The following is a 26,192-nucleotide window of genomic DNA, read 5'->3' on the forward strand; positions in this document are numbered from 1 at the left end:
CTCCATTTGTTAATTTCCCACTATACCTTTCAGAATCCAAGAGAATATGTTGGATATATTTGTTTATCCTCTCAAAACCATGGAGTTTAGGGATCTTTGGAGTATATTCTAAACTATGCAATGGTCTATGTGTGTATTTACAGCACAGAAAATTTCATTGGAGATTGAAGAATAACTCTCTCAATTTGCAAATCCATGTACCATGTCCTTTTTGGAAAGTGTGCATGTGCCTTCATTAGGCGACTTAAAAAGTTTGAAGAAAATGCTCACATCCAATGCTTGCATTTGGACACCAAATGAAAACTATTTTTCTTCTTGTGTTCCAGTGAACATGTTATTAAGCATCAGAGACCAGAGACAGACAGATATGACAAGGAAAGAGTCATGGTATTTTGTCACCATTCCTAAATTTCATAATCAGAAAGGAATGGAAAAATATAATATGCATACTTCAGAAGAAAACTTTGGTCTTGTGCATTTTCTATAAGCAGACTTTCTACTATTTTTGCTTGATTTAAAAGATAAAAATAAAAAATCACTTTCTTCAATCATAGGGAAAATGTTCATCGAAAAGTTTCTTCATTTTCCTTTCCACTCCAGATCATGTGAATTGGTTTCCTTAAGTTTGTTGGCCCACTTTTGCACTTGCAATTTGAGTCTCACCCAAATCTCACACTGATATATGTATAAATTGACAAGACCACAGAATTATTCCAGTTCCAAAACGAGTACATCAATGAATAGGTACATACGGTAGTTCTTCTATAGTAACATTACTAGAGCAACAAGTGACATGTAAAGCACCACATTTTTACTGATTCAAATGAACAATATCCTTGTACCACATGAAAGCAACCATACATTTCAGAACTTTCTTCACATGAAGATGACAACTAAATCTGTGCAGACACAATCCGCTCTAGAGGCAATATGAGGGAATACAGGGAACCAATAAAATGGGAAAGGAGAAAAGAAATGGCTTTACTGGTAGTAACATTAGATACTTGGAATAGATTTTGCCCGAATAAACTTTTTGAGAATGGCTTTTTCCTCATCAATGCGCTTCTTCTCATCGGGATCTTTTGGTTTAACCTTTCTTTTCTCTTCCAGTATCCACTTGTAAAGTTGGCGCTGTTGATCCTCTGGGATTGGTTCCCGTAATTTCACAGGCTCTGTGATGGTTGGCAGGGGTAGGGGTTTCTCGGTAGTAGGAGGAATTGTTTGAGCTGTTGTTGAAACTGTAGTAGTAACTTCTTCCTCTATGCCTGTTTCTTTCTTCTTCGTCCGCATAAACAGGTAAGCTAGAAAAGTAAGTGTAAACCTCAGTGTCCAATTAGAAGTACATTAAGATCCATAAAAACTACATCAAGAATCAAATCATTTGAGGTAGAGGTGATTCACTAATTAATATAATCATGCAACAAAGAAGCAAATATGGAACTGCAGCAATGGTACTATAAGTGAGGTATCTTCCTCTCCAGCAATGCTAAATATGCTTGTTTGGAACATGTCCATAATGTCCATTAACCACTATGCCAGGCCCACATCCTATGTCCATACCCCCAACTGTTAGTGTAATGCAATTCTATGTACCAATTGAGCCTGATTTTTGGGGAAAGCCAAATTTAGATTAAAAAAAAATATTTCAACCCTAATCGGTTGCAAACAGAAGCAGCGAATGCAGACTCTAAATCACCAGTTCAAGTGAGCAGAGATTACGATGTAGCAACAACACATTGTATGCTGGTCAAGTTTAAAAAGATGGTTGCATTCAGTCCACCATAATCCTCACTAATACCAAATTCCTTAGGTTTGAACCACTTCTTTCTAAAACAAAAGGTTGAAGTGGTATAACACCCACAAAACTTGAATTTCCAGATAGAAAGTCAGTGAAGGCACAGAAAGTTGACAGAAGGGTGAAAAATCCATGGTCAGATCTCTAGTACAACAATAATACAGTACCACCTTGGTTAAATGGAAAATTTCTCCTCACTTTTACTTTACCTATCAGTATCCTTAATTACACAATGACCATTTATGTATCTTGTTACTTGAAGTGCTAAATATATATATATATAGCATTTTTCAAATGAAGTTCAATATCACTCATATAATGGTGATTTTTTTTTTTTTTTTTGCCTACCAATTATGCAGCTTATCAGAGAGTTTCAAGTATTGACATTCTAGTGCAACCATTTTAACATCATTTCAACTTTGTTGTGTCCACATGGGCAACCATCTATTTTTCCAAATTACTACTTGACCCTTCACCAACATGCTCAGTCCCCTTTGAGCCTCAATACAAATTATACAGAATGGAACTGAAGAGAGTTTATTATGAAAAACTTGATACCAACATGTAACCCTCTAGGACCTTATACTAAGTAAAACAACAAACTACCTTACTCACAACATCTTTGTCATATAGTACAACATGTGAAAAGGGGAAAAAAAGTTAGTCACCCAAGTTATTTTATGTTCATGCTGATGCAGGCTTGATTAGTTACAATTCACAGGCACTTACCAACAAATATAGAGATTTTCCCTTCTAGGCTATAGGTTTTTGTTTTTGTTTTTGTTTTTTTTCTGTTTTGTGGGGGAACAGATTGACAAATAGTCTCTGCAGCTCAACACACCCCACCTTATTACTATATTAATCATTGTTATAGGAATTAGGGAGATTGGAAAATAAAACTCCACATGTTTATCAACTAGAGATGATTGGCAGAATAGCTAATTCTTTTTCTTGCAATTAGAAATCACCAGTGTAGAGTAGGCACTTTAACACATGTGAACTGCCCACAATCCCACAAAGATCACAAAAAACATGAACACAAGTGTGAAAATGTGTCAAGTACACTAGATGTCAAATGATAACAAAAAAGAGGATCTCACATGCAGCTAATGGAGTTTACTAAAACTTCCATAATGATTGAAGCATAGCCGTGAAACCGAGATTTGCCAACAAAACATAACATGTTTAAGCCAATCCTATTGACTTTCACAAAGAAAAAAAAAAAATCATATACCTTAATCTATACAAGAAAAAGAAACAAACTACATACGTATATGTGTATTGTGTCATAGCATCGAACATCAACGGAAATACATATCAAACCATTCTTATTGGTATCTAGCAACAAAAGATTAAGTATCAAGCATATCAACAGTAATACTTTAATATATTACAGGCAAAAGAAACAATTATACATTATACACCACAGAATAGATATGTCAGAGAAAACAATCTCAAAGTCATAATGTAGCATCATCACTACTGAAGTTTATTGTGAAATAGTTGTTCATTTGACAATGCATCTTTTGGGATTTGCAATTGTTTAGCCACATCAGACACAGCCTGATTCACACATCCAAACTACTTTTAAACCTCCATTCCCTTCCTCATTAAACATCTGTTAACCTATAACAAGGTCCTAGGTTATGCATACAAAAAGCTGGGGAAAAAAAATTAACAAAAACAAGGTGATTCAGTTCACCAAGAGTCAAATGAACAGCCAAAAATCTTGGGACTAGGAAAAAGCCATTCTTAAACAGTTTGTTGGGGATAAATCTATTCCAAGTATCTAACTGTTACCACCAGAAAAAAAAACCCCATTTCTTTTTTCGCTCATTATATTGGTCTACTGTAACAAAACAGAAACAATGATTCAAGTAACTCAATAATAAGAAAAAGAGAAAGAGAAAGACCTCCAACACCCAGATTGACAGTCAAGAGCAGAGGCCAAAGAAACTTGTAACGCCGAGCAAATGACTCTTTTGGGGGCTGAGGTGGTGGCTGAGAGGATGAGTGAGTCTCCATTGTTGATGATGATGATGGTGAAGAAAAGTCCTTCCCTTTATGCTGATCTTGAAACTGTTTCAGCTGTGCTGCTTTCCAAAAACAAAAAACAAAAGCGACCCAAAATGCCAAAGCCCCAATTATTGAGAGCAGAGAAAAAAGATTCTTGGTGGACTGATGAGTAAGAAATAGCTGTTTACTGTTTTTTAAAAGCAGAAAAAGATTCGTAGGGAAGTTGGGTTTGTGGGTTTGTTTGGATTACCTTTCTTGGGTTTGTTGGTGTAGAGTCTAGGAGCTTCGCTGCTCATTGTTGCTGGAAGCCTTGAATTCCTTTCTTCCTCGGAAGTCTTTGTGGTCAAGACGTACAGCGTACACAGTTTCCACCATTGCACTCAACCTATGAACGGGCTGGGCCAGGTTGACCAAGGGTCCGGTCCGGTTTGCCAGTACGGGTGCAATTTTGATGAGCTAAAATTTGACCCCTATGGCCCAGTTGTTTTTCTTTTATTTTATTATTACATTTTGGCAAAATGACACTTTTGGTCTATGTACTTTTACGAAATTTTCACTTTGGTCATGTATTTTTTTTTTGACGATTTTGGTTCAATAATTTTTATACGATAGCAATTAAGTTCAAATAGTTAACATCGTTTAAATTGTTGACGGAAAATTCGATATGGAAGTATGTACTTCGTACATGATTGGTATTTTGAACAAGTTAGTCCCTCTAAATGCATATTTAAGTTCCTACTCGTCATTTTACATGTTCAGTTTGATGTTGAAAATTCTTATTTTTCCAAAATGATTGCGTAGAATGGCAAGTATGGCTTACATAGGCATCCAAGTACAGTAAGATGTCCGAAATATGACTCGAGTACAAGGCACAACAAATTTTTCATCATGAATTTAAACAAGGTTAACGATTTAGACTTAATTGATATTGTATTGGAATTACAGAACTGAAATTACCATAATTAAAAGAACAAAACCAAAGTGAAATTTTTTTGAAAGTAGAGGGACCAAAAGTATCATTTGACCTTACATTTTAGGTGTACCACATTTGGCTAAATTTCACTTTTAGCTCTTGTAGTTTAGGCTAAATTTCACTTTAGTCTCTAAAGTTTCAATTGTTATGATTTTGGTCCTATACTTTACAAATCGTTGCAATTCAAGAACACGTTATCATTTTCGTTTATTAAATCGTTAAGTTCATTTCACTTTCGATCATGTACTTTACAAATTATTGCAATTTTGGTCATGTGCCTTACGAACCATCAACGATTCAATGACAAATTTAATGAATTAATGGACCAAAAATGCTAACATGTCATTAAATTGCAACAATCTGTAAAGTACTATACCAAAATCATAACAATTAAATCTACAAGGACCAAAGTAGAACTTGGCCAAAATTACAGAGACCAAAAGTGAAATTTAGTCATCACATTTTTCGTACCACATGTATATTATATAACTTTAATATAAGTAGAACGTACTTATATAAGTTGAGCTCAGATTGAGAATCAGACAATTCAAACTCAACTAGAACCTGCACTCTAACCAAAAAAACCTAGGACCTGCATAGGTTCTCAAACTCGATACATAAGCAGAATTCACAATCCTATACTAAACTCGAATTTTAACCTAAGACACCATCCAAATTACTAATATTTTTTTAATTACTATGACAAAATGGCTACTATAAGGGATAAATTTTGAGGGACTGTGATGGACAGTTTTATAATAGCCCTTAGATTAATCCAATAATACAATTTTTATTAACCAATAATCCATTTTAAATTACTAAACCTTAAAAAAAAAAAACCGCATCCAAACCCCAAACCCATTTTATTCTTGGTCCCGTTTTTTACCCTATTCGGGTTCACCTCATACCCTCCTAAGGTGTAAAATAGGACTTGTAAAAGCTACATATTAAGTTTTATATTACCTACGAGATTTTGGGCATAAAATTAAAACCTAAAATAAAGCCAACAAACTAGATATCATTTAATTAATCTAAGGGTTCCTATAAAACAGTCTTTCATTATAAGTCTATTATATTAGGCGGACTTTTATAATACTCATAACCCAATTCAATAAATATTTCAAAAGTGTGGTTATATTCTCACCCCCTTTATTTTTACACCCACTATTAAATAAAAAAAAAATATAAAACATTGCTCTCATCTCCCATTGTTCCTATAATATCATCAATACCAACTCAAACATCCACCTATTAAATATTCTTCTCATCCCTCTTAACTATCATTCCACACACCCATCTTTTTCCATAATTCTTTTTTTTCATAAACCATAATTCTACTATGTCACTTAAACTTAAAATTGATGATACTATTTATTTGATGTCCTTACATTATTAAAATGTATGATTATTCTCTACCCTAAAGCCTTATTATTTATTTATTTATAATTTTCAATCAAGAATTCATTATAGTTTAACGTTTTTTTATTTAGAAATTGAATATTAATTTTAGGAATTTAATTTGAAATTTAGGAATGAATTGTTGGATGAGTATAAATTTTTTTTTGCTATTTGGAAAAAGATTGGTGTGTGGAATGATAGTTAAGATGGGTGAGAAGAACGTTTAATAGGTGGGTGTTTTAGTTGGTATATCAAATGGTATTATAGGAATAATGAGAGGTGAGAAGAGTGGTTTTATATTTTTTTCAAATTTAATGGTGGGTGCAAAAACAATAATGTTAATGAGAAAATTACAGATTTAGTCCAGTTATTTTATACCTAGTTCAATTTTAGTCAACAATTTTTTTTAAGTTATGTTTTGGTCCATTAATTATTCCACTTGTTCAATAAAGGTCCAGATTTATTTTCTCAAATTTGGTCTGTCTTTTACTCTATTAAATCTCACCCAAATTCAGCAAACATATACTTGTTTTAAAGCTATGCATTTCTTCTTTACAACCATATAAAGATCATTCAAATTGGAGTTTTAAAACTCAAGATAATTGACCCCAAAGTAGGATACCCGAAACTGCCAATTTTTTAAACTTCACCCAATCTCAATTCTTTTAGATTCTAATACTCTAAATTTGTTTTTATGACTAAGAAATGATGAAATATAACTTATACTTAAATTATAATTGAAGAAAACACAACTCAAAAAATTTAAAGTCACAAATCTGGACCTTTATTGAACAAATGAAACAATTAGTGGGCCAAAACAGAACTTGAAAAAGATCGTGGACCAAAATTAAATTAGGTAATAAAATAAGTTGACCAAATATGTAATTTCCTCTAATGTTAATGTCCCAACTTTTTTTTCCAACATTTGTATCTCACCTTATGTGTCATTATTTTACTGGATAAGATATTTTCTTTTCTTTTTTAGGTTTTATTTTTTAGTTTTTAGTGTCCAATGTATAAATGTCATGTAAGTTGAGAAATAAAAGTTGAGAAAAAAATATGAGATATCTAGCACTACTGATGCAAAAATAAGATAGGTAGAGAAATAAGACAAAAGGTGATAATATAAGCGCTCATTCCAATATTCTTAAACTGCAAGTTAACTCAAATTAAATTGCAAGTTAATTAAATTGTAAGTTAAATTGCAAGTTAACTCAAACAAAGGTTAATTAAATTGCAAGTTAACTCAAACTCAATCTGAATTTCGGAAAATACATACGGGTTGAGTTTAATTGAGCCTATTCTAAGTTTCTAACCCTACCAAGTTGAATTTGAGTTTAAGATCCCAATTGAAAATCCCAGTTTGAGTTTAAGTTCAGGACTAGTAATAATTTCATACCCTTACCCTCAAACCCACCCAAATTACAGCCCTATTAGTCTCAGCAGCCACTACACAACTCAGAAATTGAAGCCCATAAAATCCTAAGCATTAGCATATGCTATTACCATAAAAATAAAATCATCATTGATTTTCAGTCTTGTTTTCCTTCTCACTAGACTGGGTAGAAGTGGAAATGGAAGAAAATTTTGTTCATATTTCATCTTACACAATTCAATTTTAAGTAGCACAAGTAATTAAGAAAACAAAAAACTAACTCTATACTTTTTTTTCTTATACTTTTAAGAGAGAAGAAACAAAAGAATAAAAAGAATAAAAATAACTAAAAATTCAAAATTCAAAATTCAAAATTTCATTATAAAAATAACTCTGATGAACATAAGGTATTTGTACTTCTACACCCTAAGTCAGTGGTCATACAAGTTTTCCCTGTTTTCTGAACAGAATACAATGTAATTGCCGTAAGGATGTTGGTGGATATGGCTGCCGAATTTCAGTTTATACGGACATCAAGCCCTTAACCCCCCCACCATTAATCAGCTCCAAGAACGACCACCACCAAAACCCCTACTGCGATCTCGAAAACCCCCTATAAATGACAACATAATACAATTTCAGTAATCGTTAATAAACCTCTCATCAACACATTATAATGCTAACACACACATCATCAGCATGCATGCAGACACACATACACCCATCATTCCAAACTTACAATTTCATCACAAATTGTAGTAAGCAGATTAGAAAACATGATTTCATAATTTCGTTCAACTTCTTCTAACCAATCATATATGATCATCAGAGGACGATCCTTTTGTTTTTTAGTTAAGAGGGGATGGCCCTTCTTCAACAATGTAATATAATGTAATGTAAACATATTTGAAAAGGTCATTTTTAGTAGAACGTGCCAAAGGTTTGCCGTTTGCACTTATTTATTACCAAGACCCTATTTGGACACTGATATCCAATATAAAGGGATAAGGTAACAGTTAACACAAGGTACCCTATTCTTCAAAAGGGACATCCACCGTTATATACCATTGACCTACAAAGCCTAAACGCCCCCACATGCATGTGTGTATGTGTTCAACAATATTTTCTCTAAAAGCCAGACTAACTGACCTGAAGGGGGAGGAGGCGCACCACGCCCCATTGCTGCCAAATCAGGACTGATCTTTTGTCCAGCTTCCTCAAGTAAGGCAATAAGTTCCTTTGCGAATCTAGCATTAGCAGCTGTAAAGAACGTGTAGGCTGTTCCTTTTGCCCCAGCTCTTCCAGTTCGACCAATACGGTGAACATAATCCTCAAGGGATCCCGGAAAATCGTAATTAATAACATATTTCACATCCTTCACATCTGCAACCAAATCAACCATGACACAGAGATTAAAAAACAAGGCTGTAGGCCAATTCATTGGTTAAATACATTCAAGGAATTCTGCTAGATTAACACACCTATGCACCCCAAAGTTAGCAGTTTTTCCCTACCAAAGCCCAAAGGCAAATCCGATGCCCGCCAAAACCTTACCTGGCTCAAAGGGAAACAATTATTCACTCAAATGCTGGGCAGAGATGATTACCACCAAACCTTAGAGGGAGCGTAAGCTCCCATATGGGACCCAAGATCAATACCATCCAGCCAAAATTGGATGGTAATTGTTTTAAATAAACTAATGTATAAAAAAGAAAAAAATTTGTTTCAGTACATTTCATGTTGACAATTCCTATAAAACAAAGTACATTCATGCTGATAATCATCCTCATGAATTGATTGATGGGACTAAGAGCACTCAATACAGTCTAAAATTTTGGTAAAGATTTAGATATGGATGAATAGCCTTAATGGATCAGAAAAATAAAATTCTTTCACATGGAGTGGGTCTCACAAGTCACGATATGGTGAGTTTCATCCCATGTGAGAAAGTTGGGAACATAATTGAAGAAAGAGTGAGGAAGAATTGCATCTTTCAATAGATGAATAAAAATAATAACAGTGGATGAATAAAATAACAAACTAGACCAAACAAAAGAAAAGTGCATATAACCACAAAAGATAAAACATAGGAAAGTGCAAAATGAAATGGCACACCCAGGGAGCCATTAACAACACAATCAACACTGCAAAATGCTCTAAATGAAACAGCCTCCATTTTCCTAAGTGACTATCAGGAAAATGGGGAAGGATAAAATGAAGCCTTCAACTGTGACAAGAGATTGAAGATGCTAAATTTATTTTTAAATAAAATGAAAACAATAAATGTAATCATGCAAATAACAGTTAAAGAATAACCAAATAAGAATTCCTTTCAAGTCTTTTCACAAGCTTAAAAGAAATTCTTTCCATACCTAGACCACGAGCAGCAACATCTGTTGCGGTCATTATGGGGCTCTTGCCAGCTTTAAACTCAGAGAGGACCCAATCCCTTTCTGCTTGACTTTTGTCTCCATGGATTGAGAGAGCAGGCCAACCATCCATGCGAAGCTGCCGAGTGATCTGATCACACCCTTTCTTAGTATCCATGAATATCAATATTCTGCTGCCATCCATGATATCCTCCAGCAACTTTACCAATCTGAAAAAGTGAAATAAATAAAAAAGATGACCTTCAGCAAACAGCACAAGGCTAACCTTTCAAAGTTTACAAACTACAACAACATAGAATGTGCCCTACTTGTTATATTTCTGATTTTCAGTAATGATGTCAACAATTTGGCGGATTGCATGGTTAGCTTTCAAATCTGGAGAACCTATTATCACCTGTTCAAAATCCAAAAAATTTCAATCAACTATTAGATTTTATACATACAAAATACACCCAACAGAACCATTGCAATCACATGACAGAAAGAAAAGTGCATTTTCTAACTACCAATTTCATGTAGTAACAATAAGTGATGCAAAAAATTGAAGACTATATGTCGTAATAGATGAAGAGCACTTTTATACTAATAGTAAAATAGAGTACTTTGTATGGGTTGTAAAGGAACTGCCTCGCCAGTTGTTCAACCTCCTTCGGCCAGGTAGCACTCCAGTATAATGTTTGACGGTCTGGGCGAATCTGCATTCAACAAAACATTAGACAGACAATAATGGCAACTTTCAACTGAGCATAAACTATATGAGAGAGAGAGAGAGAGAGAGAGAGAGAGAGAGAGAGAGAGAGAGAGAGGGCTGCCAAAATAAAGATTGGGGAAGAGGAAACACATAACCAGACAAGCACCTCTGTGTTATTACTCACAAGCACATACTTCACATACCATACCCTGCCTTTCACCAAGGCAATGACCCCAAAAATTTGTATACTAAAACTTAAAACTTTGCAACCTGTTTACAGATCTTCAGTATAGTATGGATAACTTTAGAATTACCTGCAACTTTCTCAAGTTACTCTGAACTCCAAAATAGTAATACATGTAACTAAACAAGCCTTGTGCCCCATCCGTCAGATTTTATTCTAGAATGAATACCGCATGCACTACATCACAACCATCTTTAGTAGGAATTTCTTAAAGGTGGCAGGGTGAGAAAGAAATATTTTTCCAACTAGTTCAAGAAAAGTTCGCCAGAAGTTTCGCACAACCAAGATGGTCTCCAAGCTCAATCGGCATCCCCATTCTTAAATTAAAATTTAAAATGTAACCAAATAAGCTTAATTTATAAGCCTAGAATTCTGGAGTCTGGACACAAAGTTTAGAATCAATCGTCTAGGAAATCAACATATTGCAATTTAGAAACCAAGAGTCATTAACTTTAGAAAACTGCTCAAGAGTTCATCTGAGCCAAGTCAAAGTAGATTTCAAAGGCATCTACTTTCCAGCTTTGCAATAAATCAAAAGTCCAAACTATCACTAGCAGGTATGAAGAACCAAGTAAGACTTTACTTTATTAAAAACAAAAAATCCTTGAAGGCCAAACTATGTGATAAAATCTTCATAATACAGAGATAAAAGTGATATATATTGTACATCACTTTCACACAGAATGGTAAAAACCTCAAACCTGAGAAACAATTTTTCGTATTTGAGGCTCAAACCCCATGTCTAGCATCCGATCAGCCTCATCCAACACAAGGTATGTGACCCTTCGCAAGTTTGTATGATGAGACTCTAGCATATCAATCAACCTCCCAGGTGTAGCAATTACTATCTCGACTCCTGAGTCAAAAATGGTAATGGCATCAACAAGAAGAATAAGCAATTACTAAAACACAAAATCATGTTTAATTCACCACCTAAAACAAAAATTGATTGATAAGTCATCTTACACATTACCAACACCTATAACAGAATATAGAGTACACGATATTAATATCCGGCATGAAAGTCACAGTAGTACAATAGCAAAACCACGCCACCACCTACCTCTCTGCAGATCACGAACTTGAGGTCCCTTTGGAACCCCACCATATATGCATGTGCTTTTAATTTTTGAAGATGCGCCAAATTTAGTACACTCTTGTTGGATTTGAACGGCGAGTTCGCGGGTTGGAGCTAAAACTAATACTATTGGGCCATCTCCAGGAGCTGAACAAATATTATAAAAATAAAAAAACTTATACCAAACCAATAGCCAAATAAATTCAGAGGTAAAAAAAAAAAGAAGCAAAAAAACTGCAAGAATTTAATGATCATAATGATTACATACTCACATAGAATTGGCTGGGCATTGACATGGACAATTGCAGGCAACAGGTAGGCTAGTGTCTTCCCTGATCCTGTTTCAGCAATACCAATGAGATCACGGCCCTTCATAGCCATTGGCCACCCTTGAGCTTGAATTGGTGTAGGTTCAACAAATCCAGCTTTTGTAATTTCTTGCAGAACATATTCTGCAGTCAAGAGGAACCATTCCAATAAGTATATTTTTTGTAACACTACCAACATCCAAAAGAAACATTCCTTATGTAAGTCAAATAAATTCCAACAAAGAATCTGATTAATTAACATAGTTGACGTAAATTGATAGTTCACTTCATAATGTACATAAAGATGTTAGGTGAAAGCGTAATGTAACATGGCCACGGCTGGCACATAAACAACTGAGAATTGGAAAGTGTAGCAGCATTGCTTACCATCAACAATTCTCCATAAGTTCCCATTTTATTTTATTTAAAAAAAATCACACATTTTCAGGATGAACTAAACATTATACTTTACTATAAGTTATAACAGTTATTCAAAATGAATCATGCAAGCAGCCCTTTTTTTTTATAAGAAAAAAAGAAAAAGCACCTGGAAACCCAATGTCACGGAAACTCTTGATGGGCTTTGGAACATCACGGCCTTCAACAGTAATTTCCCTCAGTTGCCTATACTCCTCGATCTCCCTTTCCGACATTCCTTCCACTTCAGGTGACTCAACATAGAAATTCTTCTCAAAAGGTGTCAATCCATCCAAATCCAACTTCCTTGGTGACTCAGCACCATCATAATCCCTCCTGCTTGATGAGGACCGCGCTGAGTTACCGTAGCCAGTCGCCCCACCAAAACCCGAATCACTAATACAACACAAAATTTACACAAATTGAGAAACCAATATAATGAAACCCACCTATTTTTAATCGTGGGTCACTGTTAGAAACCAAAAAACTATATATAAGTAATGAATTTGAATAAAAATTGATCAGTTTTTTACATGGGGCCACTGGAGAAACACAACCATGGTACAAAAGTAAATGTAGCTAGAGTGAAATTAGGCACAGTTTCATAAAGGGCAACTAAGAAATAATCAATTCAGGCAAAACCATATGAGAACAATGAATTTGAAGGCTAGGAAGTGTGAATTGACTGTTCATGTTGGGGACAATCCAATGAAAACTTAAAAAGTGAGTTGACAGAGAACCCAATTAAATTCATAAACCACATAATTATCACTTAGCAAACTTAAACCAAAGCAATTTGATGAAATATGAATCAAAGTAACGCTTATATATACATGTATATAAGAGAGAATAAAAGAGAAAGGGATGGGATTGTGGGGTTACCTTCTCCGGTCACGGTAGGAAGCGGGGTCACCGGAGCGGTTGTCATAGCGGCTCATGATTGTGACTCTTTCCGTGTGTCACCCCCGGGTGAGATTATTATCACTGGGAATTTTGAGGGTTTTAGAAGCAGGTTTCGAACAACGAAACAGCTCCTAGTACCAGAGGCCAAAGCTCGCTCTCTCTCTGTAATTCTCTGCAGCTTACTGTATGCTAAGCCCACGGAGCTATGCTTCTGAGTGGCTGAGACAACCAATAACAAGAAGACATGTGTACGCAGCTCGAGGGCCACCACAATCCTCACCATCACTGCCTTTATCCCTACGTCCGAATGTGACCTTGGTTTCTAAATTGGTACGACATGTCATATCAATTGGATCTGACCGATATTTAGTTGGGCTTGTCATATCAATCCAAAGTCCAAACCCAACGGCCCATTATAATATTTTTCTTTTTCTGGGAGGTACGAACAGTGAATACTTGGTCAGTACCAATTTAGAAACCAAATAAATATGAATTGGTAATATTTGGCTAAGTGTTCAAATTAGGCTTCTGCATGCCTAATAATTCTTCTGGCAACCAACATGTGTGTATATTGTATAAGAAATTTTCTCCTCAAAAAGTTGTATGGGTGGCCAACAGAGAGAATTCGCTTACGGTCTTAGATCCTCCAGCTAGTTTAACAATAAGCAGCAATCGAAACTGAACAGGAGAATGCGTGAGGCCAACCAAATTGTCTTGTGATGATTCACTGAGAGGGACAACTGGACAAGTGATGGATTAAATTTTTAAATTAAATATTTGTTCTTAACAATCAATTTTCATTAAGATAAAATTGAAAATTAACATTTCATAAAATTCTTGGAGCTACTAATAAAAAAATTGGATTTAAATAACTGCCGGTACCTAGATAATATTAATATAAATTCAAAAATAGTTTGGAATAAATCAAAATAATTTTGAAAATAATCTGAATTATCAAATTGGAATGACTTCATAAAATTTTAAAAATTGTATAAAATTTTTATCGAATTGGAATTTTTAGAAACATTTCAATTCATATCCATTTGTTTCTCATAATTTTCAGATTTCGGCATTTCGAATCTCAAGTTTGATTCCATATGTGCCAAAACTTAAAAGGGAAAACATTTAAATTTAAATTTTTGTTTAAAAATCAAATTAAATATTACATATATAATTTGTTGTCATTTTTTAGTAAAACTCACGAGATTATTAGTTTTAGTTTGAGAAAAAATTTTATGTTGGTTATAAAATATTCTTAAATTGCAAACAATATAAAACACGAGGATCAAATGCGGAGCTTTAAAACTATAGGGACCAAATTTATTTTTGGGGTAAAACACAGGAACAATTTTTTTTTTCCAATTTAAAATTATTGAATAGAAATGGGTCCAAATCGGATTATTCAATCTGTTTTTTTTTTGTTGAAAGCACTTAATCCAATTTGCACCTATAGTATTCGACAAAGGATAGTACTTGAGTCATCACATTCCCCAAAATTGTAATTTTGGTAATATAGGCACATGATCGAAATTGTTCACTTTTTAAATCACCTCTACAAAAATTAACTCAATCGAAAATTATTTGGTTATATAATTGTTGTCGATTAAATATAAAAATCAATAATTTGGTCAAAAAATCACTCTTTAATTGAAAACTATCAAATTTTTCTACTTAATTGACAACAATTATATAACTAAATAATTTTCAATTGATTTAATTTTTTATAGATATAATTTTTAAAAATATATCTAAAAAATGAATAATTCCAATTATGCATCGACATTGTTCAAATCGAAATTTCCTTCGAGAAAACCCCATGGTCCCTATTAATTATTAGTACTTTATCTTCTTATTAAAAGGGTTTTAAAAAATAACATTTAAAGAAAGGTTTTTTTCATTTTTAGTACCTAAATTTTGATCATTGTCTCAATGTGGTACTTAAATTTTTATTTGTCCCAATTGAATATCCAAATTTTTATTTTGTGTCTAATAGATACTCAAGTAAATTTCTGTTAAAATTGTTAACAGAAGTTATGGAAAATATAGTCATTTCAAAAAAACTATATTTTAATTATTTTATTTTATATATTTAAAAGTAAAGAAAAAATAAAAAATTACAAACAAAAAAAACAATGTACCTTCTGCTACTACCCACCCGCCCACGACTCTCCCTTCCATCTCTCCTCCATTGCCCTCCCCCCTGCTTTTTCTGCAAATTGTAGAAAAGTGAAAAAACACAAAATCAAACCTCTCTCCTCCTTGGACAACCCAACCTCCCCAACCTCCCTCCACCATCGGCAACTCTCACCACCTACCCACCTTCCCTCTCACCACCATTTGCATTGGCCGGACGCCTTCTCTTCCCCTTCCTTTTTTTTTTTTTTTTTCTTTCTATCCTTCTATTTCTCTCCCCTTCTCATTCTGGATTTGCACCAGCCTCCCTCCCCCTTTTGCATCGGCTTACTCCAACACCATTAACAGCAACAACCCCCTCTTCCCCCTTCTCTCTTCTCTCTTCTCTCTTCTCTCTTCTCTCTTCTCTCTTCGCCCTCTTTCTTTCCTCTTCTCCTTTCAAATTTGCAAATCCGATTCAAAAACAAAAAATCTAAACAAAAACCCCACAATTAGCAAACCAAAATAAAAAATAGAGAAGGGGAGGGGCGATGGAGGAGAAAGGAAAGGGAGACTGGTGGGCGGGTGGTAGCAGAAGGTGGAGAGAGATTTTTTTTTTTACTTTTAAACATATAAAAGAAAATAATTAAAATATAGCTTTTTTGAAATGACTATATTGTCTCTAACTTCTACTAACAATTTTAACAAAAATTTATTTAGATACCTATTAAACATAAAATAAAAATTTAGGTACTCAATTAGGACAAATAAAAATTCAAGTACCACATTTAGACAATGTACTAAAAATGAAAAAATCCCTTTAAAACTCGATTCATTTGGATTTGGGGAGCTACCAGTAGCTCACACTTCACAGGAAATATGCAAATTCTATCAGTACCTTCAGCGATGAGTCTGAGAGCAGTGAGAGTGAGAGCTTCATGGGACACAGAGCAAAGACTCTCATACAACCGCAACGCCCCAAGAAAGATAAAGAAAACTCCCAACACTCTAACCACCACCGAAACCCCTCCAACTGTCACTCTAACTGCCACAACTACCCGTACGACCGACCCCGTTTTTGACCTCCTCAAACGCCCAAGTCAAGGTAACCACTTTCACCAATTGTTAATGCGTGCTCGTTTTCATCTGGGTTTGTTTTGCTTTTTCGAATTTTGGAGTTTAAGTTGCTGGGTTGCTGAGAAAATTGAGGAGGAAATGAGAAAACGTGAGAAAGTTCTTAAATTTTTGTGGGTTCTATTGTTTGGGAAATGAAAACGTGAGTTGTATACTTAAGTACTGTTTGGTTGGTGGGAAAACTGAGTCAAGTGAATGAACATTGGGTTTTCAATTTTCTGTATTATGTTGTTTTTCGTTTCTCAAAATAATAAGTGTCACATACTCACATTGGATAAGAAAAATAGCTAAATAGGCACCATTTCAAGGTGTTTCAAAAAAGATATGTTGGATTTTGTAGGCTTCATGTATATATAGTTTTCATCCATTTACATAACCATGAAAAATACAAGAGTGAAACTTTCATTTTCTTTTCCTAACCTATTTTTCTTAGAAAGGAGTGTTTTCTCTTATTTCCTTTAATACTGTTGTGCATTTCCCGAATGAAGCATTACGGTAATGGTAGTAATGGAATATTATTTTGTGGGGGAAATAGTAGGAAAGGATGAAATCTACTTGGGATATGAACGATGGTTGCCTAGTCCACCTAAGGTACAGAAGCCTCAGTTGGTGCAGAAGCCTCCAAAGGTACAGAAGCCTCAATCCGTACTCAATGCGGCATCACTAGCTTACCTTGGTGATTGCATTTATGAGGTGTGTGTTTCTGATTCAAGTTATTTTCGTGCCATTTGTATTACTATAAGCAACTATGCACGGTCAATATCCAGGATGCTTATAATTGTATTTCTTATATTAAATATAGATTTTTTTTCCGATGATGATTAAAGATACATGTGTGCGGTGTGCCACATGTATACGTGGACTTAACTGCCATGTCTAAATGCAGGTGCATTGTGGTAGATAGAAAAATTTCCTAAAAGCTAGCATTAGTGATAAGGCTTAATCCAATTTGTTCTGGAGTTAGGGTTGAACTTATTTTTAATGTTAAGACAGAGTTATATGCTTCTGTGTGCACACGTAAATTACATTCAGACATGAATACAGATAGAAATAGTGTTTTAAATGGCTCCCCTTGGTCCTCTGTGAATTGTTGAAATTTGAAATTTGGCGCAGAATTGCACCAACTGGGAGCTCTTGCGTAGATAGTTGGTAAAATTCAAAATAACATGATCATAATCGCAAAAGAAATTTTCAGCAACCCATGTATGAAATCTTTAGTGGAAAAGGTCTTAAAGTTATTTAATGCCATATTCAGAATGCAAATATGTATTTTCATCATTTAGTAAGCACAAGAGAAAAGCATATACCTATATGGTGCCTAGTTTGCATCAATATATCTGAAATTATTACTTTAGTTCTGAAATTTAACCATCCTACATGACTTAATATCATTATTTCTGATGCAGCTATATGCTCGCAGGCACTTTTTGTTTCCTCCCCTGAATATTGAAGAATATAATGACCGTGTGATGGCAGTTGTGCGTTGTGAAGCACAGGTGTGATATATTTCTAAACTGTACTAATGTTGTTGTCAAATAGGCAATATCATGTTGTTATGAGCATTTTGTTCTGTGTGTGTGGATGTGTATCTGTGTAACGTGGTTCTGCTTTGTAGGTGTAATATATATAATTGTACCGTTTGCTTTTCCTGTGCTCATAGTAATGATGTTCACTATCCAATAAAGTACACTAGCTTATATTCTTATAATAGATCTAAAGTTTTTTTTTCATTACGCCCCCCACCCTCAACATTAAAGAAGAAAAAGGAGAGTGCATCATTTTGAGTGCTTCACTATCCAATAGATGTTCCGGAAGATAATACAATGTCATAATCCTTTCTATTTATAGCTGCCAATACTTTGATGTGAATTTTGTTTCTATATTCTTTTATTAACTGTCTAGTTACCCATTTCTTTCCTTATACTTACTGGCGTGGGACTGTTTTCTCAGTCCCAAATGTGTTTATGTAATTGTTACGTACTGATGTTCTCCTTTCATGATTTTGGAGTTAACATACATGTCAAATGAATGTGTATCTCATGCTTTACTTTTTCCATGTCTACCTTATAAAAGTGATTATTTTTATGCTTATGCATGTTCTGCACTAGGTTTTGTTGTGTGGTTCATAAATGGGTTATCTAAAACTCACTTAGCATTTTTTGAAAGGTACAAATTATTAAAATTTGTTCTTGTTGCATTTCAGGATGCATTGCTCCGGAAACTTTTAAAGGATGATTTCTTATCAGAAGAAGAAAGGTCAGCAGATTATATTTTGGGCTCTCTTTATATTTTCTTGGTTCTGTATAGAAGAACTTTCATCTTGCAAGAAATCAAGACCATTTCTTCATCTTGTGGAGGGTTATAAAAAGTCTATCATGGATCTACTGATTAGAATGGTATATTCTTCATACACAGAAGTTGCTATATTAACTTATGTCATTTGATAATTTTGCTTCAGGAATGTTCTTCGGTGGGGAAAGAATATTGGTTCATCCAAAACGCGAACAAAAAAGCGTGCTGGTTCAGCAGTTTATAACAGAGCATCTTCACTGGAAACATTAGTCAGTGCCCCTGTACCTTGTGGTTTCCTTGAACATTTTGATTCATCTGGGCTTTGGAATTTTAACTGGTGGATCCTAAAAGGAAGTTGACAACCAACCATGTTTTTTAAGCTTGCCTAAGTATATGTAATATTGAAATGGTAGTTTTTATTGGTCACCGAGTGCATTCGTACAGATTATTCTGGTTTAACCTTATTTCCTTAGTGGAAAAGGGCAAATGTGGTCATCACACTACAACAACCCTACATGTGTAGTGTTTTTCTTGTTTCTTGTTTTTTTAATGGGAAATCAACAGGAACAAAATACAAACACCTAGCAGGGATTGAATCTCTGAACTCACTCTCTACCCTTATTCTTAAGGGTGGCGCTGCTATTACACCTAAAGGCCATTGGCATGTTGAGTTTCTCACATAGTACAGTTACTAGATGCAGGAAATCTGAGGAGCTAGCTGTATTGTTGTGTATATATGTAGAGATATGCACATACATATACATATGCATGCATATACACATATATTGTAGTCTAACTTGAATCATCCAGCATGTTGTAAATAGTTATCTATTTGTTAAGTTCCTCAAAATAAGTTATCATTCAATTTTACCATTCAGGAACTAGCTTCTGGCTTGTTAACATAAAGTCACCCTGCTTATATTGTAGGTTGGTTATCTCTACCTGACAGATATGAAGCGTTTAGAAGAAGTCATGATAAAATTGGGATTCTCTACGGATTCTTCTATGCAGTTGATATCAGAGGAGGCAAATGGTTAGTTAACACCATCCGTGGCCTATGTACATACGGTTGTGTTTGTATGCTACTTTATTTTTATTTTTCCCCCCTTTTAAAGATGATTCTATTGAAAGGGAAGAGGGCGTTTTATTAACTTCCTTACCATATGGTTTCCTATGTTCCCTTTTATGTTCATTGTCAGACAGTTGTTCAACAATCTGCTTTACTTCTCTTGTTCTTCTTGGCAGGCAAGCTTCCTAGTTGATGAAGATGACATTGAAATCACGTGTTCACTGAGCTTCAGATGACCTGTTCTGTTTGTACTGTATGTGGAAGGCCGTCCCGGTTTACTCATTTGTTTAGTTTTAGCGACACTGTAACTGAGAAGAATTTGTTTAGGATATACCAAAACAGTCATATACCCTTTAGATGTTTTTGTATTCACAAATAGACAATTTTGAGCTAAATCCTTAGGTTTTTTCTTAGCAAAAGAATTTCAGATGATCTGTGTTCCACAGTAAGTGCTGAATCCTTGGCATTTCACAGTGAATGACTGAATGTTCATCTCACAAATGAGGCATTACATATTTACATATTCAATTCATGTATGATTTGGCTCCAACTTAAAAGTAATTTTTGTTTTTTGGGTACACTGGCGGGCCGAAACCTAAAAAACATATCTAACTAACCAGAAACCATCCTGGGCCAAGAAATCTTACAAAGGTCTTCAGAGATCAGATTAGCCACTGAAGTATGGGAGAGTCCAAAATCATGCAGCCCAAATCCAACTTGAGTCCAGTTGAGGTCAACCCATCATCAACCATGGAGAGATTATTTAGTAGGGTGGTCGTGCCAGCCGTTTGGTATGACCTCCAATAATATACTAATATGTGTGCATGTTTAAGTAAAATTTACAGTTTTTTAAAATAAACATTACACATAATGCCCTAGTATGTACTGGATGGTTGTACCATACACATGGTCAAGCAACCCTATTTAAGAATTTGCCTCAACGATGTTTTGCTCATGGTGACCATGATGCCTGGGTTGATATAAAAGTAATTACATATTTCTTTTAGTATATCCACATGTTCCCCAGTTGGTTTTTTGGAAATTATAATTTCTATAATGTGTAACTTGATTCCTGTGACTCTTGAGTTTCAGCCCAAAAAGAAAAGACTCTTTGAGTTGTGCACATGGTCCATAAGGGCACAATGCATTGAGGGTTCAGCCCATAGCTCTACTTATTTGCACCAACTTGTCAGGTGGATTTGGGGTTTGGGTGGTTGAGCCTATGTCCCCCTTGTGACATTAACCATGGTTCACAAGGTTTAGAACATGGGTTTGGGACCATCTTAACAAAGAAAGAAAATATGGTGATTGGTGAGAGAGAGATGGTACTATCTCCACTTTGAAAAAGCTTTGAAATTGATTTCCATTATCCCAAAACCCATCTCCTTTACATTAATTTCTTTATACAGTTAATCAATATTAAATGCAGTGGTTGATGCAGTGGTTGCAATGCAAGTGCTTCTTCTCCATATGGTTTTAAAAGAAGGTTGGTGGCTTGGTGCAGATGCATGTCTATTTGTTTAAACTAAAATTATTTGTGAATGGTGAGGCATCACTTTCTGAGATGAAGACCCTTACGTCCATGAATAAATTGCAAATAATTGAAAGATACTGCAAACTTGCACAATTTATCAGGAAAGCTAGTAAAGATGCATGTGCCAAACTCATCCACTAAGATGATCTCTAGTTACTTAGGCTACCTCCTTCTTTGATCGATGTTCCTTATAAATAAATAAATAAATTTCGTGGGGACTTGTATCTCGAATAGTTGATAATATTTACTCTACACCTAAAGTTACAGTCGAATCTCTCCCTCTCATATGAGTCTCCGACTTCCTTTGTACCCAAAAAACCTAATGGTCTCACCATTCTTGCTTATGTGTCATCTCTATCTTTCTGCCATATGTATGAATCCTATTTCCTGCTTTGCTGCATGATAATATCATCAATACCAAACATGCAATTGTGGCCAATATGAAAGGCATGATTGGTGGAATGACATTATATTATATACAAGATATATTTGTTATGGATGATGACGACAAGTAGGAGAAAGGGACATAACACAGACTTGGAAGCTCACAACTAATTAATCATCTAATATATGGATAGAAGTGACTAGAGAACCTTTAATTCTTAACAATTAGAATAGGTACTTAAGAATACTACTTTTGACCTACTTAAAAATGAAAACATTGTAACAATTAAATAATTAGATAAGGAACAAGTTTTAGAGGTATATAAATTGTCTTCTTTTGTTTCCCTTTCTTTTCCACCTTTCAAAGCATAACCAAAATAATTCAAGCTGCAGTGGCATTGGATATAAAATCAGAAATTGTGGAAGACATGCAGTGCAGGAAATAGGAGAAGACCCCATCTTGGAGCCATCATGAACAAAGTTTTGCATAATCCATTTAATTTTTTTGAAAATTATTAACTATATGTCTATATGTCAATTTCATTGAAACTAATTCAAACTTGATCAGAATTTCAAAGAAGGCGATGGGAATCATAGGGTATATACTTGTGACTGCTGTATTAAAATAAGTGGGGCCTACAATAGACAAGACCAGGGGTCCAGGAGTTTTTGGATATGGTGCCATGAATATGTGGCATTACTCTCATCAAGAAAAACAGAATATGTGGCATTACAATCTCAATTCTCAAAGTTCAAAGTGATTCAGAGTGTTTCTGTTAAAAACTTTTTCACTCCTACCATTTTTTTTCCATTTTTTTTTCACTATTTCGATTAACTCTAAAGATTTTAAATACTACTTTTGTTAGAAATTATTTTTGTTAAAAGCACACAAAAAATTCACTATAAAGCAGAATGCTTCTTACATATACATGAGGAAGTACTAAGAGTGCTTTTGTAAACTCCCAAAAAATACTTTTATTTGTTTATGTCAATCAAACACTATAAAAAATGTTTTTGGTTATCAGAAAGAGCTTTTGTAATCACTATGACAGGGACTTCCAAGTTCCAAATATGTCCCTTTCTCTATGCACTGCATAGAGCTTATCTATAGAATGCAGGATCGATCATTCATAAGCAATAAGATTATATGCAATATAGACCCTTGGTTTTATGAAAGGGAAAGAAGTTAAGGTAAAATAGAAAGAGGCCATGCATGCAGAGAGCCTAATCTCTTCCATGAATAGGATGATAAGGCCTATCCACAATTGGGTACACTACTAGGAAGATGAAAAATCTATGGTGTTCAAATGGATAAACTACTGCTAACTGCTAACCATATATGCATATATAAATATATACATGTTGCTTGAAAGAAACAAAAGTGTATGCCATTTGGCCTCAGATATTAAGATAAGAGAAGGTCCATGCATATATGATGTTCTTTTCAATTTGGATAAGCTTAAATGCATGTCATCCCCATCCCAAAAACATTAAATGGACATTGCTAGCTGAAACTGAAAGAGATTCATATATTCAAGACTAGTGATTTACTTCAATTAATTAGTATCAAATGATTAATATATACTTTATTAGTATAATTGATAATTAGTAGAAGGAGCCAAACTATCTGCCTTTTGATGATGAAAAAAAAAAAAAAAACATGCATGCATGCACTTTTATGGTATGGTGGTCCAAGAATTTGATAATTGTTAGGACCTTCTTTGTTTCTTCGATCAGGGGCACAGAATCTGGAGGGGTCATGCCCCATAGCCTTATTTGTTAATTACATTTTGTAGGGTATTGACCAAATATGCTAAATCTCTATAAATTCATAAGAGCACAAAACCCCCAATATCAAATATATATATATATATATATACACACACATATATGTTTGAGATTTTTGCTACCTTACCTTCTCCAAGGTCACTGTAATGGTGCGTTTGGATGAAGTAATTTGAAACTTCTAAGGAATTCACAAATGACAGAATTAAAAATGACGTGATTTAAAATTATAGAATTTGTAAATTCTCTTGTTTGGATAAATGTAATCATAATGGAATTTAAATACGAAATTTATAGTAGTTTTATAAAAGAGTGATGGTGATGGTGGCAACAATAAAAATGATGCTTTTGGTGAGTTGATGATGGTAATAGGGGTGATGGCCCATGAGTGGTGAGAGAAATGGTAGTGGCAAAAATTGGGGTATTGGAGGTGGCGGCAACGGCAACATTGGCGGTGGTGGTGGTGGCACTAGTGATGGAGGCGGCAGTGGCGGTGTCAGTGTCGGTGGTGGTGGTATTGGTGGCGGTGTCGTGGTGGTGGTGGCAGTGTCAGTGGTGGCAGTAGTGGCGGCTGTGGTGGTGGCGGCGGAGGTGGTGTCGGTGGTGGCAGCGGGCGGTGGTAGTGGTGGTGGCGGTGTCAGTGGTGGTGGTGGTGGTGGTGGTGACGGTGGCGGCGGTGGCGGTCGTAGTGGTGGCAGAGGTGGTGGTGGCGGCGGAAGTGGTGTAGGTGGTTGTGGTGGTGATGGTGGCGGCGTAGGTGGCGGTGGCAGTGGCGGTGGCAGTGGTGGTGACGGTGGTGGTGATAGTAACTGCGGCATGGTGGTAGTGGTGGTGGTATTGTAATTAATTGGCAAAGTGATGGGTGAACACGACCTTTTTTTTTATTCATAAAAATTGAAATTTTGAAAATGACACCAATTTAGATGGAATTTAAACTTGAAATTTACAATCTTCAAATCTCAAGTTTTTTTCCACATAGAATTTACAAAATTCTATAATTATAGATCCAAACAAAGAAATTAGAGCATGTAATTTCTTAAATGCTGAGTTTTGTTTAAATTCCAAGTTTTTTTTTTCCATCCAAACGCACCATAAGAGTTCAACTTTTGCTCTTCTTCTTTTCTGAAATAAATGAATAAATAAATAGTGAAAACATAGAAACAAAGCAGCTAGGCCCAATCTATTGTTTTGGGTAACCTGGTAAGATCCATCCATACGATGACATCATGACAGATAATTAGTCAGATCCAGACTCTTGTTGTGTTTGGGCCCACTAAATCCAAGGACCAAAATGTTGACTGCCACAGCTTGGTATGTGACAATGAGGCCAATTGATCCATAATAGATAAACTTCAAGTTTTTATGTGGCAAACTCATCCACAAGAATAGTGCTCTTCTGTACATCAAGAGTATATATTATAAATTTTTATCTATATAATAAATTATATATAAAATAAATTATAGACATGACAATAAAATGTGATATCAACAGTATTACTGCAAATTTATACAGAATTGTGTATATTAATTTGTGAAAAGACATTATTGTACCCACAATATAAGATGGAAAAACCCAAAGTTTAAATATATATATATATTTATGTGTGTGTGTATAATAATATTTTCTTATTAAACAATTTGATCATATCAATCTGCAGGATTGTACATTAAGATATAATTTCACTTAATTAACAGTTTTAATTGACGATTAATAAGATAATATACTAAATTGTCTTGCAAAAATAATTATATATATTATAAGCTTTTTGTTCCTCTTCTTGTTCTTTTAGCTAATTAAGTAATTAAGCTTCATCTTTGTAGGATGATATATATCAAACTGTTCCTACGTACGGATTATGTTTGTGTTGTCTCATGGACGTCCCATCTCTTTTATTGATGTGTCACCCTCATCTGGTTGCCTCTCGACTTTTTCATTTGTCATCCTCATCCTGCTCAATTTAAATCAAGAAAATTATTTAAAAAATAAAAATAAAAACTAAAGCCATGGAGATTCATCAACATCAGCCCACCCTTGCTGAAAGAAAGGGAAAAGATAATACAACTAGAGTACAAGGTATAGATAATCTTTAGGGGTTGAGTACAGACTTATAATTTCAATGGTAGAGCATTTTTTAGTATATGTAGCAAGGAGTATGTCATTCTTTTCTTTTTATAAATAAAAAATATATATATTTAGAGTGGGATGGGCAAGAAGTCAATATTCCCCCAAAATTTAATTTGCCAATTGAGAAATGTGGGTATGTTTGTTCATGCTCATGGTAAGACCATGGGGA

General features: G+C 34.6%; 3 protein-coding genes across 5 annotated transcripts; 1 reads left to right on the plus strand and 2 right to left on the minus strand.

Annotated features, from left to right (window-relative positions):
- Window positions 1-789: 789 nt before the first annotated feature.
- LOC147287411 (WAS/WASL-interacting family protein) lies at window positions 790-4,215 on the minus strand. The gene is made up of 3 exons (XM_086239466.1): window positions 4,062-4,215; window positions 3,709-3,888; window positions 790-1,301 (listed from the first exon to the last, which is right to left on the minus strand). Exons 1-3 carry the CDS (start codon window positions 4,105-4,107, stop codon window positions 997-999), a joined length of 531 nt encoding a protein of 176 aa, XP_086095592.1. The 5' UTR covers window positions 4,108-4,215; the 3' UTR covers window positions 790-996.
- A 3,730-nt stretch (window positions 4,216-7,945) lies between these two features.
- On the minus strand, window positions 7,946-13,756 carry RH20 (DEA(D/H)-box RNA helicase family protein). Of its 2 annotated transcripts, none has more exons than XM_086239758.1 (10): window positions 13,568-13,756; window positions 12,816-13,081; window positions 12,233-12,412; window positions 11,946-12,107; window positions 11,584-11,738; window positions 10,550-10,642; window positions 10,256-10,341; window positions 9,930-10,156; window positions 8,707-8,940; window positions 7,946-8,170 (listed from the first exon to the last, which is right to left on the minus strand). In XM_086239758.1, the coding sequence occupies exons 1-10, from the start codon at window positions 13,621-13,623 to the stop codon at window positions 8,118-8,120; spliced, it is 1,512 nt and encodes a 503-aa protein (XP_086095884.1). In that variant the 5' UTR covers window positions 13,624-13,756; the 3' UTR covers window positions 7,946-8,117. The 2 variants fall into 2 exon arrangements, with proteins under 2 accessions (XP_086095884.1, XP_086095885.1); XM_086239759.1 differs by lacking the exon at window positions 7,946-8,170 and adding an exon at window positions 9,039-9,111 and having other exon boundaries at window positions 8,806-8,940.
- A 2,772-nt stretch (window positions 13,757-16,528) lies between these two features.
- LOC147287413 (Ribonuclease III family protein) lies at window positions 16,529-20,745 on the plus strand. Of its 2 annotated transcripts, none has more exons than XM_086241189.1 (7): window positions 16,529-16,805; window positions 17,370-17,527; window positions 18,241-18,330; window positions 19,038-19,090; window positions 19,293-19,395; window positions 20,054-20,159; window positions 20,372-20,745. In XM_086241189.1, the coding sequence occupies exons 1-7, from the start codon at window positions 16,580-16,582 to the stop codon at window positions 20,386-20,388; spliced, it is 753 nt and encodes a 250-aa protein (XP_086097315.1). In that variant the 5' UTR covers window positions 16,529-16,579; the 3' UTR covers window positions 20,389-20,745. The 2 variants fall into 2 exon arrangements, with proteins under 2 accessions (XP_086097315.1, XP_086097316.1); XM_086241190.1 differs by having other exon boundaries at window positions 17,373-17,527.
- The last annotated feature ends 5,447 nt before the right edge of the window (window positions 20,746-26,192 follow it).

Source organism: Dryas octopetala, chromosome 4, assembly GCF_963921425.1.
Source record: "Dryas octopetala chromosome 4, drDryOcto1.1, whole genome shotgun sequence".
In the NCBI taxonomy this organism is placed as follows: domain Eukaryota; kingdom Viridiplantae; phylum Streptophyta; class Magnoliopsida; order Rosales; family Rosaceae; genus Dryas; species Dryas octopetala.

Bases quoted from the DNA above. Each gene is read 5' to 3' on its own strand.
- LOC147287411 (XM_086239466.1), bottom strand. From the start codon at position 4,107: ATGAGCAGCGAAGCTCCTAGACTCTACACCAACAAACCCAAGAAAG. The intron at 3,889-4,061 runs GTAATCCAAACA...TTTGGAAAGCAG, and splicing joins CACCAACAAACCCAAGAAAG to CACAGCTGAAACAGTTTCAA. The intron at 1,302-3,708 runs GTCTTTCTCTTT...TTACTTTTCTAG, and splicing joins TGTCAATCTGGGTGTTGGAG to CTTACCTGTTTATGCGGACG.
- LOC147287413 (XM_086241189.1), top strand. From the start codon at position 16,580: ATGCAAATTCTATCAGTACCTTCAGCGATGAGTCTGAGAGCAGTGAGA. The intron at 16,806-17,369 runs GTAACCACTTTC...TGGGGGAAATAG, and splicing joins CCTCAAACGCCCAAGTCAAG to TAGGAAAGGATGAAATCTAC. The intron at 19,091-19,292 runs GTCAGCAGATTA...ATTTTGCTTCAG, and splicing joins TTCTTATCAGAAGAAGAAAG to GAATGTTCTTCGGTGGGGAA.
- RH20 (XM_086239758.1), bottom strand. From the start codon at position 13,623: ATGAGCCGCTATGACAACCGCTCCGGTGACCCCGCTTCCTACCGTGAC. The intron at 11,739-11,945 runs GTAGGTGGTGGC...TTTTTGACTCAG, and splicing joins AGTTCGTGATCTGCAGAGAG to GAGTCGAGATAGTAATTGCT. The intron at 8,941-9,929 runs GTATGGAAAGAA...ATTTGGTTGCAG, and splicing joins TGTTGCTGCTCGTGGTCTAG to ATGTGAAGGATGTGAAATAT.